The following is an 18,035-nucleotide window of genomic DNA, read 5'->3' as shown; positions in this document are numbered from 1 at the left end:
GGTCTGTCTGTCCAGAAAAAAAAGCATCTTTCTTTCAGAGAGTCACAGATCACAGCATTGTCAATTAATTAACTATAGGCTGCTAAGCCTTTTATGGGCCAATCAGATCATAAAACGATGATTAGCCCGGCCCAAAAAGTACGTCGGCCCAGCTGGAAACTGCCTGGTCTGCCAGATGGCCAGTCCGCCCCTGTATGAGATAAATGATGTCTGTACACAATAACCGTATATATAAATGTATATGTTATATATGCATAAAAAACTATCAGGAAAAAGTGCTTTATGTAAATTCGAACCACGAATCCACATATACAGTATGGACATCATTTTTCTCTAAAAGTACATCATATCAAAAGATGATACTTGTGTTTTTATTCTAATTGGGTTCCAATAAGCCCAAATAGCAAAGAGAAATAAAAAAAAAATGCATGTAAAAAACACATTGGGCCTTAAGAGGTCAATCTTAAATTAGAAAATAGATTTCATTTATTGTAATGCTGTACTGTGGGCTTGTAAAATGGCAGTGTTGGTACAGTAGGCCTCTCTCCAGGCAGTCACATGGGTTGGTCTGTCTTTGTTTACTCTTACTGATCAGTGAAAACACCAATGATGTAACAACTCTGAGGACCAATTATAAATATTTTTATTTATTTTTGGTACTATTATCAATATTGTTAGAGGTGATCCTCTACTGAATCGTTAATTGAAGGTGTAAAATACTGTAAACACACACACACACACACACACACACACACACACACACACACACACACACACACACACACACACACACACACACACACACACACACAAACTGAATTAATGCAACACTGCCTCAAATACAATAAGTTCAACTATCATGTGTGACCAGTGGATTGGAAATATAAACATGACTACTAAATACAAATAATCAATAAAATTATGAGTAGCCTAATACATCAATGATTTTCTAGGGTGATCATTATGTACCCCAACATCTCTAATGACCCACAGTGTAATAAAGGGAGACGTTAGGAAGAAAAGGAACCATGTTGTCTCTTTTTTTTCTTTAGAAACTATATGAGGGATTATAAGTTAAATTACAGTTCATGTTCTGTAAAAATATTGATCAGAGAGGAACCCGGGTAAAATATTTTCAAAGTCAAAATATGCTTAGCTGTCTTTTTAAACCAGTGATAAAATAAAGCATAAATCAGAGGATTCAGACCTGAGTTAGTGAGCACAGTCCATTCCAAAACAGTTATAGTTGTGGAGGAGTTAACAGTTAATGTACAGATATAGTATGGGATATAGCAAAGCAGATAAACTAACACAATGATTCCTAAAGTCAGAGCAGCTTTACTCTCAGATTTCCTCTTTACTGAACCCTCCGTTACACATTTACCACCCTTCATCAGAGAGTTTATAACCTTCACTTGCTGATGAACGACATAGAAAATCCTCAAATATAAAGTGATCATAATGACACAGGGAAAAATAAAAGACATGCACAGATCAGTGAGTATCCAACTAAAACTCATCATGACTAAACAGTCTCCATAACACATGTCTGTTCTTTGTGAGGAGTCAAAATATCCATTATTAATTACAAAGGCAGTGTTATAAGCAGAGTAGTAAAGCCAGCACAGACACAGACACATTAACATTTTGGCCATGGTTACTTTCTGTGGGTACAGTAAAGGGTGACACACAGCAACATAACGATCAACAGCAATTAAAACTAAATTACTGAAAGATGCTGAGAAGATCACCCCAATTATTATTGAATTGAGTCCACAGAAAGTTTCTCCAAAGTACCAACATGTCTCAATCAGTCTGATGGCCTGTATGGGCATCACAATAAGTCCAATAAGCAGATCAGCCACCGCCAGAGAGAGAATAATCATGTTGGTTGGAGTGTGAAGCTTCTTGAAGTGAGAGATGGAGATGATCACCAGCAGGTTCAGAAACACAGTCCATGCTGACAGCAGTGAAAAGAACACATACATGACTATATATTCATAAATGGAGCGTTTTCCTTTGACACATGATGAGTTGATGTTAGGAAAGCAGTATTGAGTCTCCTGATCCTCTGTCTCGTAGGCCATGAGTGAGTCTCCTCCTGTTAGGAGTTTGTTCTGTTCTCCTTTCTGTCCTTTCATTTATACAGTGTCTGCATCACTCATCGCCCAATCAAATGTTAAAGAAATAAATGATTAAACAATAAGAAATCCTCCCAGTCTACTGTTTATAGTTGCTATAGTAATGCAAGCTTGTTTTGATCTTCAATACTTTTTCTTCTCTATTTTTCAAGCTAAATACTACATTTATATTTTATTCATTCTTAATTATTTTATTGGGTTATTTTTAAGGTGTAAAGAGCTTTAAACTGAAGGGTTAAGCAGTGATACTCCACCCACATTACATACTGCAATACTCTTGTAGCACACCAAAGTAAGCTTATGTGCACTCAGCTGAATTGTGACTAGTGCGACTCTACTTTGATGGTTTCAGGCCCGGCGCCAAAATGTCATAACTGAGAGGGAATTTTAATCCCATATGGGGCACTAGACCTGCTGATTTTGGTCCCTCTTGTTTCGCTTTATTTATTTTTTATCAATGAAGGTTAATGCAACGATACTGTTTATTAATGCAGATAGACGTGGCTTCAGCACCAAAAGAATGCTTTAAATTATATTGTTGCGGTTGGTAAAGTAACCCTCATTCCCCGAGGCGGGGAACGGAAATGCTATGTGAAAACCTTCTACTTTTGGTTTTTCGTCAGAAACCAATCATCTGAAAGAGTATAAAATCGGGCCAAGGAAATGCCAAATGAATTGCCGGCGTCAGCATGCACAGCTGGCGTCAATGACAATCAGTCAACTATATAAGACGCAGCTAGTGCAGTGCTCGACATCCTTTTGAGCTGAAGAGACTTTCACACTCAACAGCTAAGGGACAATCGTTGTGGCGAAGGTACATAGCATTTCTGTTCCTCCCCTTGGGGAACGAGGGTTACTTTAGCAACCACAACATTCCCCTTCGGATGGTGAACTCCAATGCTATGTGGAAAACCTTCCACTATGGGGAAATCTATGGAAAACGGCACAACGAAAGCACCTTACGGCGTCCCTGGCGAAGGGTGCGCCATGCAGTAGAGCGAGCGCACCTACAACGACGCTAGATGCAGTCTTCCAACGTGTCCCCTGGCCCTTACTCACCTTAATTACCTGTTCAGGTTTAGCTATATTTTTCGGGGAGTCGAAAATAACCCAGTAAAGGGTTTTTAATACGACAGTATGTTGGGAAAGCGTTCAGTCTCGATAGGGAGGACGCTGCGGAGTTCACCTGCTACCCAAGGAGGGGAGTCCTGGTGACAGCCTGTGGCCCAGCCCCGGAAACGGGGGAGGGGTACATAAGAGGATGGTTTGCGGGGAGGGAAGACATGAGCCCACCTTAACCCCTTCAGACCTGAATTATGTTCCAAATTTCAGAATAATGGGATGTCATGTGATGTCCATTGTAATGGACGCAGGGTCTGAAGGGGTACAAGAGGGACTAAACCGTGGTTGAGTGAGATTATGAGATCGCCTGCAGGGGATCACACATAGCAGGCACCTATACCCAGAACGCGGGCTGACCAGCGGGCATGCCAACAACGTAACAGGCCAACATCTGACTCCTCTGCTGAGTAAGATGCTGGGGGCCTCGAAGAAACTCTGTAGGGTTCACCGAATGGGGAAATTAACTGACAAAGCTGAAAAAGCACACGTACCTCTGTGTTAGGGAGAATGGCGCAGAAAGCGTGTTTAAACACCCCAACCGAATTGTTTCCTCAATCACCAAGGGTTACCTAATACCCTTGAGGAAACCGGCTCCACTCGCAGATTGTAAATCCTAGCAAATGTATTGGTTGTTGCCCAGCTTGCAGCTCTGCAAATGTCTGTCAGAGAGGCGCCGCGTGCTAACGCCAAAGAGAATGCGATACTCTGTGTGGAGTGCACTCTCACCCCTGGGGGACACGGCTCACCCCGGCTTAGATAAGCGAGGGAGATGGCATTCACTCTCCAGTGGGCCAACCTCCATTTAGATACGGCACTTCCCTTCTGCCGAGACCGCAGAAACTGCCGGTGGCGTGGATGTATGGAGACATGCAGATACGCATCCTTCAGATCTATTGCTGCAAACCAATCCCGAGGACGAATGCATCGGTTGATGCGCTTCTGCATTAGCATTTCGAAGTTCGTGCATTCCTGGCGAAGGATGCTCGATTGCATCCTTCGCCAGGAGGACAGCAATCTCCACTCGCAAGTCAGGGGCGTACGCAGGACTGAGCCCGGTGAAATACACGCCCCTGAACTTAGGAAGCCATTAGGTGAACTGTATCGCATAGCCGAGTGATTGCACGGATAAGCCATTGTGACGGGCTGGCCAGCGCTAACCAGGCAGGCAGAGCCCTTGCAAGTGAACCTGCCCGCACGATCGCTGACATGCCAGTGGTAAGGCAGCGTGGAGTGGGTGGGCTTGCCCGGGGAGCGCTGGGGTCCCGTGGGAGAGCGAGAGACTCGCTCTGGTCTCGCACCCAAACTGCAGTGGAGGGACTGCGAGAGGGAGAGAAAGGAGATCGTTCTCTCGCGCTCTGTGGGCCTTTGACAAAATGCACCGATCCTGCGAGCTGGAAAGCATAGAGTCCCAAACTGGCAATGTTCGGGCTGTCATATCCAGGGAAGGGGAAAAAAGCTTCTCTCTGAGCCAGTCACTGAGAAGAAACCGCAGTTAATCATAGCTCTGATTGCCCTACTTTTCAGCCGCCGGTCTTCCAACCTGCTTTCGGCCATTGTCTGCTGGCCAACCACCCCCCTCTTGCCATAGTATTCTACTCATACAAACATCTGGCCTCCACGCCATAATATGTTACCACGACAAATAACATCAGAAAACCATCAGTACATTATATCCAGTTATAGTCTGACTAAATTGATTGTGAATCATCCTCTTCTGCATTGCAGTTTTAAACAATTTAATAGTCTAAAAATAGCTGTTAAAACACAACAGGAACATTCCTTCAATTCCGGTTAACCACAATCAGGTCACCATACACCACCAATATCTGTGTGTTTGATTAAATGTTTACATTGAATTATTAATCTGCAGTTAAATTGCAACATCTTTTATATTTAGACACTGGAGGTTAAGAAGCTGCACATTTTGAAATATGTCATTTAATATTTAATCAGTTATTTTTGTTAAAGGTAAACTAAATCACAAAACACACCTGCTTTCACATGCCATTGTATTGATGAAGGATAAATAGATTGTGACATTCCTGGTTCAGACACATTTATAAACAGATCTTTCAGATCATGTCACTTTAAAAAAAAAATTTATTAATTATCAGAACTGCTGTCATGGAACTCATATAATGCTGCTTTATGCTTAATGATGATGAAAAAATTGACACATAATATATATAGATAGATAGATAGATAGATAGATAGATAGATAGATAGATAGATAGATAGATAGATAGATAGATAGATAGATAGATAGATAGATAGATAGATAGATAGATAGATAGATAGATAGATAGATAGATAGATAGATAGATAGATAGATAGATATTTATTTATTTATGCTGCTTTACTTTTGTTTTGATAGCATGGAAAAGTCTTTAGGGTTTGTCAGGGAATTGAATGTGAGTATCAATGTCAAGACTGAAATAAGTACCTTCACTGCACTACAGTGATAAAGCTGAATGATGACATGAAATATTCGTATTTTTCTGGCAAATCTATCATAAGATTTACAGACCTTTATAAATGAAAGACTTTCCTCATTTAGTGGTGGATTTTAAGTGTTTTGCTGTCACTCTTGATCAGGAGAAAGCTTTGAATGTGGATATATTTCTTGTTAAAAACACACATAAGAGCCTGCTCACTTGTTTTATTTTAAATATTACTCCTACATGACAAAATAGATATCATTTGTTTTAATGTTGTACTGTGGGCTTGTAAAATGGCAGTGTTGGTACAGTAGGCCTCTCTCCAGGCAGTCACACGGGTTGGTCTGTCTTTGTTTAAACTAATCTGTTTTATATCTGTCTTTTTTGTGTAAAGTGCTTTGAGAATTAAGTTTTAAAGGCGCTATATAAGGACAAACTATTCTTATTATTTATATTATTATTATTATTATTACTACTATTATTATTATTATTATTATTATTATTACTACTACTACTAATGATTAATGAAAACATCAATGAAGGAACAACTCTGAGGAGCAACTATAACTTTTATGATTTGTTCATGTGTTATTGATGTTGTTCTTGTTCATAATCCTTCACTGAACTGCTCATTAATGGTGTGAAGCATTGCAATCTCACACACACTAAAGAGATGCATTACCACCTTGGATAAAATGATTTCAGCTTTCGTGTGTGACCTGTGAATTGGGAAAAAAAAAAAAAAAAACATGACGGCTCAATAAAATGTAATGAACAGCCTGATACATCATTGATTTGCTACTGTTTACCTCAAACATCTCCAACACCTCACATGTACACATTGAAATAAATGCAGAAGTTAGAAACAAATGGAACAATATTATCACTGCCAATTTATTTTTATTATTCTTAAAAGCGTGTATAAGTTTGACTTATGTTTAAATGTGATTATTATCATATGTTATATATTAATTTACAGTATTAATAGAATCACAAATAATAATATCAACCTTTGAGAAACAGCTTTACCACTTTAAATACAATTCATCTTCACTTAAAAATATTGATCAGAGAGGATGCTGGCTCAAATATTTTCAGAGTTAAGATAATTTTAGCTGTCTTTTTAAACCAGGGGTAAAATAAAGCATAAACTAGAGGATTCACACCTGAGTTAGCATACACAATCCATCCTAAAACATTAATAGCTGTGACAGAGTTTACAGATAAAGCACAGATATAGTATGGGATATAGCAAAGCAGATAAACAGTCACAATGATTCCTAAAGTCAGAGCAGCTTTACTCTCAGATTTCCTCTTGACTGAACCCTCCGTTACACATTTACCACCCTTCATCAGAGAGTTTATAACCTTCACTTGCTGATGAACGACATAGAAAATCCTCAGATATAAAGTTATCATTATGAGACAGGGAAAAATAAAAGACATGAACAGATCAGTGACTAACCAGCTAAAACTCATAATGACTGTACACTTTCCATAACACATGTCTGTTCTGTATGATGTGTCAGCATATCCATTATTAATCACAAGGCCAGTGTTATAAGCGGAGTAGTAAAGCCAGCACAGAAGGATACTCATTAACATTTTAGCCGTGGTTATCTTCCGTGGGTACAGTAAAGGGTGACACACAGCCACATAACGATCAACAGCAATTAAAACCAAATTACTGAAAGTTGCTGAGAAAATAAGCCCAATTATTATTAAATGGATTCCACAGAAAGTCTCTCCAAAGTACCAACACGTCTCAATCTGTTTGATGGCCTGTAAGGGCATCAGAATAAGTCCAATAAGCAAATCAGCTACCGCCAGAGAGAGAATGAGCATGTTGGTTGGAGTGTGAAGCATCTTGAAGTGAGAGATGGAGATGATCACCAGCAGGTTCAGAAACACAATCCATACCGACAGCAATGAAGAAAACAGATACATGATGATATATTCACGAATGGAGCGTTTCTCCTTGACACATGATGAGTTGATGTTAGGAAAGCAGTATTGAGTCTTCTGATCCTCTGTCTCGTAGGCCATGACTGAATCTCCTCCTGTTAGGAGTTTGTTCTGTTCTCCTTTCTGTCCTTTCATTTATAGTGTATGGATCAGACTGACCGACCCATCTACCGCCCACTCTCATGAAAAAAAAAAAGATCCCTGCTGTCTACTGTTTCTAATTGCTATGGTAATGAAAGCTTGTTTTGTTTTTTGTCTTCTTTATTTTTAAAGGTAAATGCTACATTGATTAATTGATCCGTTTTATGTGTCCATGTCCATGATGTGTGGGAGCAATTTATAAGTTGAGCTGTTGTAATGATTAGTTATGAATTTCGTATAAAGAGGATTTGTAAGATCCATTTTTAAATAGGTCTGGACTAGGCATGCCACTGTATGTTTCAGAAGATTTATGACAGGTTTTATGGCTACTTTTAAATAACAGTATGGAAGAGTCTCTAACAGTGGTGTGAAAACATGTTTTTTTTTTTGGCATGTTTTCACTCTTACATTTTTCAGATACATATTTAAATATTAGTCAAATATAACACAAGTAAACACATGCAGTTTTGAAAGTAAGGTTTTATTATTAAGAGAACACAAAATACAAAACTACTAGCTCTGTGTGAAAAAGTGTTTGCCCCCTAAACCTAAAAGCTCTTTGAGCCATCTCTAGCAGCAACAACGTCAATCAAGCGTTTTTTTTGGTATCTTGCAATGACTCTGTTACAGCACTGTGGAGGATTTTTGACTCGATCATCTTTGCAGAATTGTTGTAATTCGGCCACATTGGAGGATTTTTGAGCTTGAACTGCCTTTTTAAGATCATGCCACAGCGTCTCAATGGGATTTAGATCAGGACTTGAACTAGGCCACTCCACTGTCTTCATTTTGTTCTTTTAAAGTTGCTAATTTTGAAGATATTTTGATAATAATAATAATTAATAAATAAATAAATGTTTAAACATTTTTCTCAAAGTGCTTTAAAAGCAGGCAACACAACAGCAAAAATCACACATAAATGAAGCAAAATACAAATGAATCATGAATAAATAAAACAAATACATGTCAAAATATACAAAATAAAAATGAATGAATATTCAAAAGATTTGCATATCCTAATAATTAACAAACATTCCTCAAATGATAATTGGTTTTAGGTGTTGTTCTGTCATGATCAGGAGAAAGCTCTGCTTATGGATATGTTTTCTGTCAACAACACACATCAGAGCCTGGTCACTTGTTGTATTTTTGGTAATAATCTCCTAGGGCTTAGGACAACACAGTTTAGCTCTTAAGTGTTTATTTAAAATACTTTGAATGTTTGATCTTTAGTATACATTTACATTTACATTTAGTCACTTAGCAGACGCTTTTATCCAAAGCGACTTACAAATGAGGACAAGGAAGCAATTTACACAACTATAAGAGCAACAATGAATAAGTGCTGTAGGCAAGTTTCAGGTCTGTAAAGTCTTAGAAGGAAAGTATTAGTAAAAAAAAAAAAGTTTTTTTTTTTCTTTTTTTTTTTGAGTACAGTTAATGGTATATCCAGAGAGGCAATTGCAGATTAGGAAGTGAAGTGGAGACTAAATAGTTAAGTTTTTAGTCGTTTCTTGAAAACAGCGAGTGACACTGCCATTCTAATGCAGTTAGGGAGTTCATTCCACCAACTGGGCAGATTGAACGCGAGCGTTCGCGAAAGTGATTTCTTCCCTCTTTGTGATGGAACCACGAGGCAATGTTCATTCACAGAGCGCAAGTTTCTGGAGGGCACATAGATCTGCAGAAGTGAGAGCAGATAAGAAGGAGCAAAGCCCGAAGTCGCTTTGTAGGCAAACATCATAGCTTTGAATTTGATGCGAGCAGCGACTGGCAGCCAGTGCAAACGGATGAGCAGCGGAGTGACATGCTCTTTTAGTTCATTAAAGACCACTCATGCTGCTGCGTTCTGGAGCAGCTGAAGAGGCTGAAGCTAAAGAGCAGCTGAAGAGATAGAGTTAGCTAGAAGCCCAGCTAGTAGAGAGTTGCAGTAATCCAGTTTGGAGAGAACAAGAGCTTGAACAAGGAGTTGAGCTGCATGTTCAGATAAGAAGGGTCGGATCTTTCTGATGTTATAGAGTGCGAATCTGCACGATCGAGCAGTTCTAGAAATGTGGTCAGTGAAGTTTAGTTGGTCATCAATTGTTACTCCAAGGTTTTTCACCATTTTGGATGCAGTAATGGTTGCCCCATCCATCTGGATTGAAAAGTTATGGTCTAGAGTCGGGTTGGCAGAAACTACAAGCATTTCCGTTTTGGCAAGGTTAAGCTGAAGATGATGATCTTTTATCCTGCGTGAAATGTCCAACAGGCAGGCTGAGATGCGAGCTGGAACCGAGGGATCATCAGGATGAAAAGAGAGTTATAGCTGGGTATCATCAGCATAGCAGTGGTAGGAGAATCCATGTTTCTGGATGACTGGTCCTAGAGATGATGTGTAGATGGAGAAGAGAAGTGGCCCAAGAACAGAGCCTTGAGGTACCCCAGTGTTTAGATGCTGTAGGTTGGACACCTCTCCCCTCCAAGACACCCTGAATGACCTGTCAGAGAGGTAAGATCTGAACCATTGTATAACAGTGCCCGAAACGCCCAGTGACTCAAGCGTAGATAGCAGGATCAGGTGGTTTACAGTGTCAAAAGCAGCTGACAAATCCAGCAAGATGAGGACTGATGATTTAGTGTCTGCTTTAGCCAGTCTGAGATCCTCCACGACCGAGAGCAGGGCAGTCTCAGTTGAGTGGCCGTTCTTAAAGCCGAAGTGCTTGTGGTCCATGAGATTGTTTTGAGTAAGAAAGTCCAGGACTTGATTGAACACGACTTTCTCCAGAATCTTGGCCATGAATGAAGCAAGAATACCGGTCTGTAGTTTTCAAGTAGCGTATGGTCCAGGTTGGGTTTCTTTAGCAGTGGGGTTACCCTAGCCTGTTTAAATGAAGTAGGGAATAAACCAGAGTCAAGAGATGTGTTAATTATGTGAGTCAGTGTTGGTATGACTGCAGGAGAGATGGCTTGCAGGAGATGAGAGGGAATGGGATCAAGTGGACAGGTGGTTGCATGGCTAGATAGCACGAGTTTGGACACCTCAGAGAGCTGAGAAAAAGAGGTGAGTGTGTGTGGTGTTGAGGGTGTATCTTGCGTGGTTGTTGTAGGTGCATTAAATTGAGCACTGATTTTTGCAGTTTCGGTGCAAAAGAATGTAGCAAAGTCATCAGTAGTAAGTGTGGAGGATGCGAGTGGAGGAGGAGGATAGAGGAGGGAGGAAATGTTTTAAAAAGTAGGCGAGGATTAGTAGCATTGTTGATTTTCTGACGGAAATATGTCTGCTTTGCAGAAGTAACCTCAGCCGAGAAAGAAGACAGAAGAGTTTGGTATGTTAAGAGCTGTGCAGGATTTTTAGTTTTCCGCCAAATTCTCTTTGCAGCACGAAGCTTTAAGCGATGCTCACGGAGATCATCCGAGAGCCAGGGTGCAGGAGGACTGGCACGGGCTGACCTGGATGCAAGAGGACATAATCTGTCTAGACATGATGCTAGTGTGGAGCAGAGTGTATCAGTGGCACTGTTCGTATCAGGTGCAGAGAGTTTGCAAGATGAAGGAAGAGAGTCTGAAACAATGGTAGATAGTCTATTGGGTGAGAGAGAGCGTAGGTTTCTGCGAAAGGCAATCAGTGTTGGAGTGTGTGGTGGCTCAAGAGTAATGTGGATGCTGAGGGACAGAAGGAAATGATCCGATATTTGTAGTGGAGTTACTTGTGTTTGATCAGCAAAGCAATGTCGTGTGTAAATAAGGTCTAGCTGATAACCTAATTTGTGGGTAGCAGAAGTAGGTGCTCTTTTGAGGTCAAAAGAGGCAAGCAGAGTCTGAAAGTCAGCAGCTTGCAGTCTCTCAATGTGAATGTTGAAGTCAACTAGCACCAACAAGGGAGTGTCATAAGTAGAAAAAGATGAGAGATGAACATCCAGTTCATCTAAGAAGTGACCTAATGTACCCGGTGGGCCGTAGATGCAACCACATTTGTTTAGAAGGGGTGGATAATGGTGACTGCATGGAATTCAAAGGAGCTGATTGTTGGCAGGGACGATCTCAGAGTAAATTTCCATTCTTTGGAAATCAATAGTCCAGTCCCACCACCTCTCCCTGTCTGACGAGGAGTGTGGGGAAAAAGAGAAATTAGCAGAAAGAGTAGCATGTGTAGCAGTGTCCTCCGGCCTTAACCAGGTCTCAGTTAGAGCCATGAGATTATAGTCAGAATATGTAGCTATGGAGGTAATAAAATCTGCCTTGTTAACAGCTGACTGACAATTCCAGAGGCCCACAGAGAGAGAGAGTTGTGAAATAGCAGATACATGTATTGAACGAAGGTTGTGAGGATTACGCCTGCAGCGTACCTCCCGTGTTTTGCGAGTGTTAGTAACAACAGGAATTAGTAAACACATAATAAAAGTGCAATGAAAACAAAAATAAGTGTAAAGATGAGTAAAATAAGAAAGTAAAGCACTCAAGTGCTTTGTCTGTGTCTTTGCTCGGTGGAGTCGCGCAGGTAGAGTCGATGGCGAAGGTAGAGTTGATGGTCTTTACACTCGTCGGTCTTAGTCGAGAAGGTAGAGTCGATGGTCTTTACACTCGTCGGTCTTCACATGAGGCGATCTTCACACGAGGCTCCCGCGACTGCTGCCGCGGTGAGACTAGTTGCTTTTATACACCCCAGAGGACTAGCTGATTCAATTCAGCTGGACACGCCTCGAGAGTAAAAAAACAGCCAAAACTGCGGTGGACAACACAATATCATCCTTGTTACACATTTACCACCCTTCATCAGAGAGTTTATAACCTTCACTTGCTGATGGACGACATAGAAAATCCTCAGATATAAAGTGATCATTATGAGACAGGGAAAAATAAAAGACATGAAAAAAACTAAAACTCATTATGACTGTACAGTCTCCATAACACATGTCGGTTCTGTGTGAAGTGTCAAAATATCCATTATTAATTACAAGGCCAGTGTTATAAGCAGAGTAGTAAAGCCTGAACAGACAGATGCTCATTAACATTTCGGCCATGGTTATCTTCCGTGGGTACAGTAAAGGGTGACGCACAGCAACATAACGATCAACAGCAATTAAAACCAAATTACTAAAAGATGCTGATAAAATTACCCCAATTATTATTGAATTGAGTCCACAGAAAGTGTGTCCAAAGTACCAACATGTCTCAATCAGTCTGATGGCTTGTATGGGCATCACAATAAGTCCAATAAGCAGATCAGCCATGCTCAGATCAGAAATGCTATTTGAAAAGTTGCATTGCTAGTGCAGTGCTCGACATCCTTTTGAGCTGAAGAGACTTTCACGCTCAACAGCTAAGGGACAATCATTGTGGCGAAGGTACATAGCATGTCCGTTGCTCCCCTTGGGGAACGAGGGTTAATTTAGCAACCGCAACATTCCCCTTCGGATGGTGAACTCCAATGCTATGTGGAAAACCTTCCACCATGGGGAAATCTATTGAAAACGCCACAGCGAAAGCACTTACCATGTCCCTGTTGAAGGGTGCACCTTGCAGTAGAGCGAGCGCACCTACAACGCCGCGAGATGCTTACCTGTTCAGGTTTAGCTATATTTTTCGGGGAGTCGAAAATAACCCAGTAAAGGGTTTTTAATACGACAGTATGTTGGGAAAGCGTTCAGTCCCGATAGGGAGGACGCTGCGGAGTTCACCTGCTACCCAAGGAGGGGAGACCTGGTTACAGCCTGTGGCCCAGCCCCGGAAACGGGGGAGGGCTACATAAGGGGATTGCGAGGAGGGAAGACATGAGCCCACCTTAACCCCTTCAAACCTGAATTATGTTCCAAATTTTAGAAAAATGGGATGTCATGTGATGTCCATTGTAATGGACGCAGGGTCTGAAAGGGTACAAGGGGGACTAAACCGTGGTTGAGTGAGATTATGGAATTGCCTGCAGGGGATCACATATAGCAGGCACCTATACCCAGAACGCGGGCTGACCAGCGGGCATGCCAACAATGTAACGTCTGACTCCTCTGCTGAGTAAGATGCTGGGGGCCTCGGAGAAACTCTGTAGGGTTCACCGAACGGGGAACTGAACTGACAAAGCTGAAAAAGCACACGTACCTCCGTGTTAGGGAGAATGGCGCAGCAAGCGTGTTTCAACACCCCAACCGAATTGTTTCCTCAATCACCAAGGGTTACCTAATACCCTTGAGGAAACCGGCTCCACTCGCAGATTGTAAAACCTAGCAAATGTATTGGGTGTTGCCCAGCTCGCAGATCTGCAAATGTCTGTCAGAGAGGCGCCGCGTGCTAACGCCCAAGAGAATGCGATGCTCCGTGTGGAGTGCACTCTCACCCCTGGGGGACACGGCTCACCCCGGCTTAGATAAGCGAGGGAGATGGCATTCACTCTCCAGTGGGCCAACCTCCATTTAGATACGGCACTTCCCTTCTGCCCAGACCGCAGAAACTGCCGGTGGCGTGGATGTATGGAGACATGCAGATACGCATCCTTCAGATCTATTGCTGCAAACCAATCCCGAGGACGAATGCATCGGTTGATGCGCTTCTGCATTAGCATTTCGAAGTTCAGCCTTTTTATGGCAGCGGTTCAAAACGGGCAGATCTAGGACTGGCCGTAACTCATCGCTCTTTTTGGGCATGATGAAGTACGAACTGTAAAACCAGCTCTCCATCTCAGCTGGAGGGGCCGGCTCGATTGCATCCTTCACCAGGAGGACAGCAATCTCCACTCGTAAGACAGGGGCGTACGCAGGACTGAGCCTGGTGAAATCCACGCCCGTGAACTTGGGAAGCCATTTCGTGAACTGTATCGCATAGCCGAGTGATTGCACGGATAAGCCATTGTGACGGGCTGGCCAGCGCTAACCAGGCAGGCAGAGCCCTTGCAAGTGAACCTGCCCGCACGATCGCTGACATGCCAGTGGTAAGGCAGCGTGGAGTGGGTGGGCTTGCCCGGGGAGCGCTGGGGTCCCGCGGGAGAGCGAGAGACTCGCTCTGGTCTCGCACCCAAACTGCAGTGGAGGGGCTGCGAGAGGGAGAGAAAGGAGATCGTTCTCTCGCGCTCGGTGGGCCATTGGCAAAATGCACCGATCCTGCTAGCTGGTAAGCGTAGTGTCTCAAACTGGCAATGTTCGGGCCGTCATATCCAGGGAAGGGGAAAAAAGCTTCTCTCTGAGCCAGTCACTGAGAAGAAACCGCAGTTAATCATAGCTCTGATTGCCCTACTTTTCAGCCGCCGGTCTTCCAACCTGCTTTCAGCCATTGTATGCTGTTCGACCACGCCACTCTTGCCATAGTATTCTACTCATACACACATCTGGCCTCCACGCCATAATATGTTACCACGACAAATAACATCAGAAAACCATCAGTACATTATATCCAGCTATAGTCTGACTAAATTGATACTGAATCATCCTCTTCTTCATTGCAGTTTTAAACAATTTAATAGTCTAAAAATAGCTGTTTAAACACAACAGGAACATTCCTTCAATTCCGGTTAACCACAATCAGGTCACCATACACCACCAATATCTGTGTGTTTGATTAAATGTTTACATTGAATTATTAATCTGCAGTTAAACTGCAACATCTTTCATATTTAGACACTGGAGGTTAAGAAGCTGCACATTTTGAAATGTGTCATTTAATATTTAATCAGTTATTTTTGTTAAAGGTAAACTAAATGACAAAACACACCTGCTTTCACATGCCATTCTATTGATAAAGGATAAATAGTGACATTTCTGGTTTAGACACATTTATAGTAAGATTAAAAAAAAAACGAATTAATTATCAGAACCTCTGTCATGGAACTCATATAATGCTGCTTTATGCTAAATGATGATGAAAAAATTGACATATATAAATATCTATGCTGCTTTACTCTGGGTTTGTTTTGATAGCATGGAAAAGTCTTTAGGGTTTGTCCGGGAATTGAATGTGAATATCAATGTCAAGACTGAAATAAGTACCTTCACTGCACTACAGTGATAAAGCTGAATGATGACATGAAATATTCTTATTTTTCTGGCGAATCTATCATAAGATTTACAGACCTTTATAAATAAAAGACTTTCCTCATTTAGTGGTGTATTTTAAGTGTTTTGCTGTCACTCTTGAGAAAGCTCTGCATGTGGATATATTTCCTGTTAAAAACACACATAAGAGCCTGCTCTTGCTTTATTTTAAATATTACTCCTACATGACAAAATATATATCATTTATTGTAATGTTGTACTGTGGGCTTGTAAAATGGCAGTGTTGGTACAGTAGGCCTCTCTCCAGGCAGTCACACGGGTTGGTCTGTCTTTGTTTAAACTAATCTGTTTTATATCTGTCTTTTTTGTGTAAAGCGCTTTGAGAATTAAGTTTTAAAGGCGCTATATAAGGACAAACTATTCTTATTATTTATATTATTATTATTATTATTACTACTATTATTATTATTATTATTATTATTATTATTACTACTGATCAATGAAAACATCAATGATGTAACAACTCTGTGGAGCAACTATAACTCTTATGATTTGTTCATGTGTTATTGATGTTGTTCTTGTTCATAATCCTTCACTGAACTGCTCATTAATGGTGTGAAGCATCGAAATCTCACACACACTAAAGAGATGCATTACAATCTTAGAGAAAATGATTTCAGCTTTCATGTGTGACCTGTGAATTGGGAAAAAAACACGATGGCTCAATAAAATGTAATGAATAGCCTGATACATCATTGATTTGCTACTGTTTACCTCAAACATCTCCAACACCTCACATGTACACATTGAAATAAATGCAGGTTTTAAAAACAAATACAACAGTTTTATCACTGCCAATTTATTTTTATTATTCTTAAAAGCGTGTATAAGTTTGACTTATGTTTAAATGTGATTATTATCATATGTTATATATTAATTTACAGTATTAATAGAATCACAAATAATAATATCAACCTTTGAGAAACAGCTTTACCACTTTAAAAACAATCCATTTTCACTTAAAAATATTGATCAGAGAAGATGCCGGCTCAAATATTTTCAGAGTTAAGATAATTTTAGCTGTCTTTTTAAACCAGGGGTAAAATAAAGCATAAACTAGAGGATTCACACCTGAGTTAGCATACACAATCCATCCTAAAACATTAATAGCTGTGACAGAGTTTACAGATAAAGTACAGATATAGTATGGGATATAGCAAAGCAGATAAACAGTCACAATGATTCCTAAAGTCAGAGCAGCTTTACTCTCAGATTTCCTCTTCACTGAACCCTCTGTTACACATTTACCACCCTTCATCAGAGAGTTCATAACCTTCACTTGCTGATGAACGACATAGAAAATCCTCACATAAAAAGTGATCATTATGAGACAGGGAAAAATAAAAAACATGAACATATCAGTGAGGATCCAACCAAAACTCATTATGATTGTACACTCTCCATAACACATGTCTGTTCTGTATGACGTGTCAGCATATCCATTATTAATTACAAGACCAGTGTTATAACCGGAGTAGTAAAGCCAGCTCAGAAGGATACTCATTAACATTTTAGCCGTGGTTATCTTCCGTGGGTACAGTAAAGGGTGACACACAGCCACATAACGATCAACAGCAATTAAAACCAAATTACTGAAAGATGCTGAGAAAATAAGCCCAATTAATATTAAATTGATTCCACAGAAAGACTCTCCAAAGTACCAACACGTCTCAATCTGTTTGATGGCCTGTAAGGGCATCACAATCAGTCCAATAAGCAGATCAGCCACAGCCAGAGAGAGAATAATCATGTTGGTTGGAGTGTGAAGCTTCTTGAAGTGAGAGATGGAGATGATCACCAGCAGGTTCAGAAACACAATCCATACCGACAGCAATGAAGAAAACAGATACATGATGATATATTCACGAATGGAGCGTTTCTCCTTGACACATGATGAGTTGATGTTAGGAAAGCAGTATTGAGTCTCCTGATCCTCTGTCTCGTAGGCCATGAGTGAGTCTCCTCCTGTTAGGAGTTTGTTCTGTTCTCCTTTCTGTCCTTTCATTTATACAGTGTCTGGATCAGACTGACCGACCCATCTACCGCCCACTCTAATGAAAAAAAAAAAAAAAAAAAGATCCCCTGCTGTCTACTGTTTCTAATTGCTATGGTAATGAAAGCTTGTTTTGATATAGTTTTTGTCTTCTTTATTTTTAAAGGTAAATGCTACGTTGATTAATTGATCTGTTTTATGTGGTTTATTGGATGAT

The 18,035-nt window shown here is 40.7% G+C and overlaps 3 protein-coding genes across 3 annotated transcripts; all 3 read right to left on the bottom strand.

Moving 5' to 3' along the window:
* Positions 1 to 1,079: 1,079 nt before the first annotated feature.
* LOC108179083 (trace amine-associated receptor 13c-like) lies at positions 1,080 to 2,116 on the bottom strand. The gene has a single exon (XM_017358101.3). It carries the CDS (start codon positions 2,085 to 2,087, stop codon positions 1,080 to 1,082), a length of 1,008 nt encoding a protein of 335 aa, XP_017213590.2. The 5' UTR covers positions 2,088 to 2,116.
* Positions 2,117 to 6,751: 4,635 nt separating this feature from the next.
* On the bottom strand, positions 6,752 to 7,771 carry LOC108191519 (trace amine-associated receptor 13c-like). Its single transcript, XM_017358102.3, has one exon. The coding sequence runs from the start codon at positions 7,745 to 7,747 to the stop codon at positions 6,752 to 6,754; it is 996 nt and encodes a 331-aa protein (XP_017213591.1). The 5' UTR covers positions 7,748 to 7,771.
* An 8,847-nt stretch (positions 7,772 to 16,618) lies between these two features.
* On the bottom strand, positions 16,619 to 17,805 carry taar19m (trace amine associated receptor 19m). The gene has a single exon (XM_001342973.7). It carries the CDS (start codon positions 17,774 to 17,776, stop codon positions 16,781 to 16,783), a length of 996 nt encoding a protein of 331 aa, XP_001343009.6. The 5' UTR covers positions 17,777 to 17,805; the 3' UTR covers positions 16,619 to 16,780.
* Positions 17,806 to 18,035: the final 230 nt, after the last annotated feature.

The sequence above is a fragment of the Danio rerio genome, chromosome 10 (assembly GCF_049306965.1).
Source record: "Danio rerio strain Tuebingen ecotype United States chromosome 10, GRCz12tu, whole genome shotgun sequence".
In the NCBI taxonomy this organism is placed as follows: Eukaryota; Metazoa; Chordata; class Actinopteri; order Cypriniformes; family Danionidae; genus Danio; species Danio rerio.
Note: the sequence above shows the minus strand (reverse complement) of the source record. Positions and strands in the feature narration are given on the sequence as shown.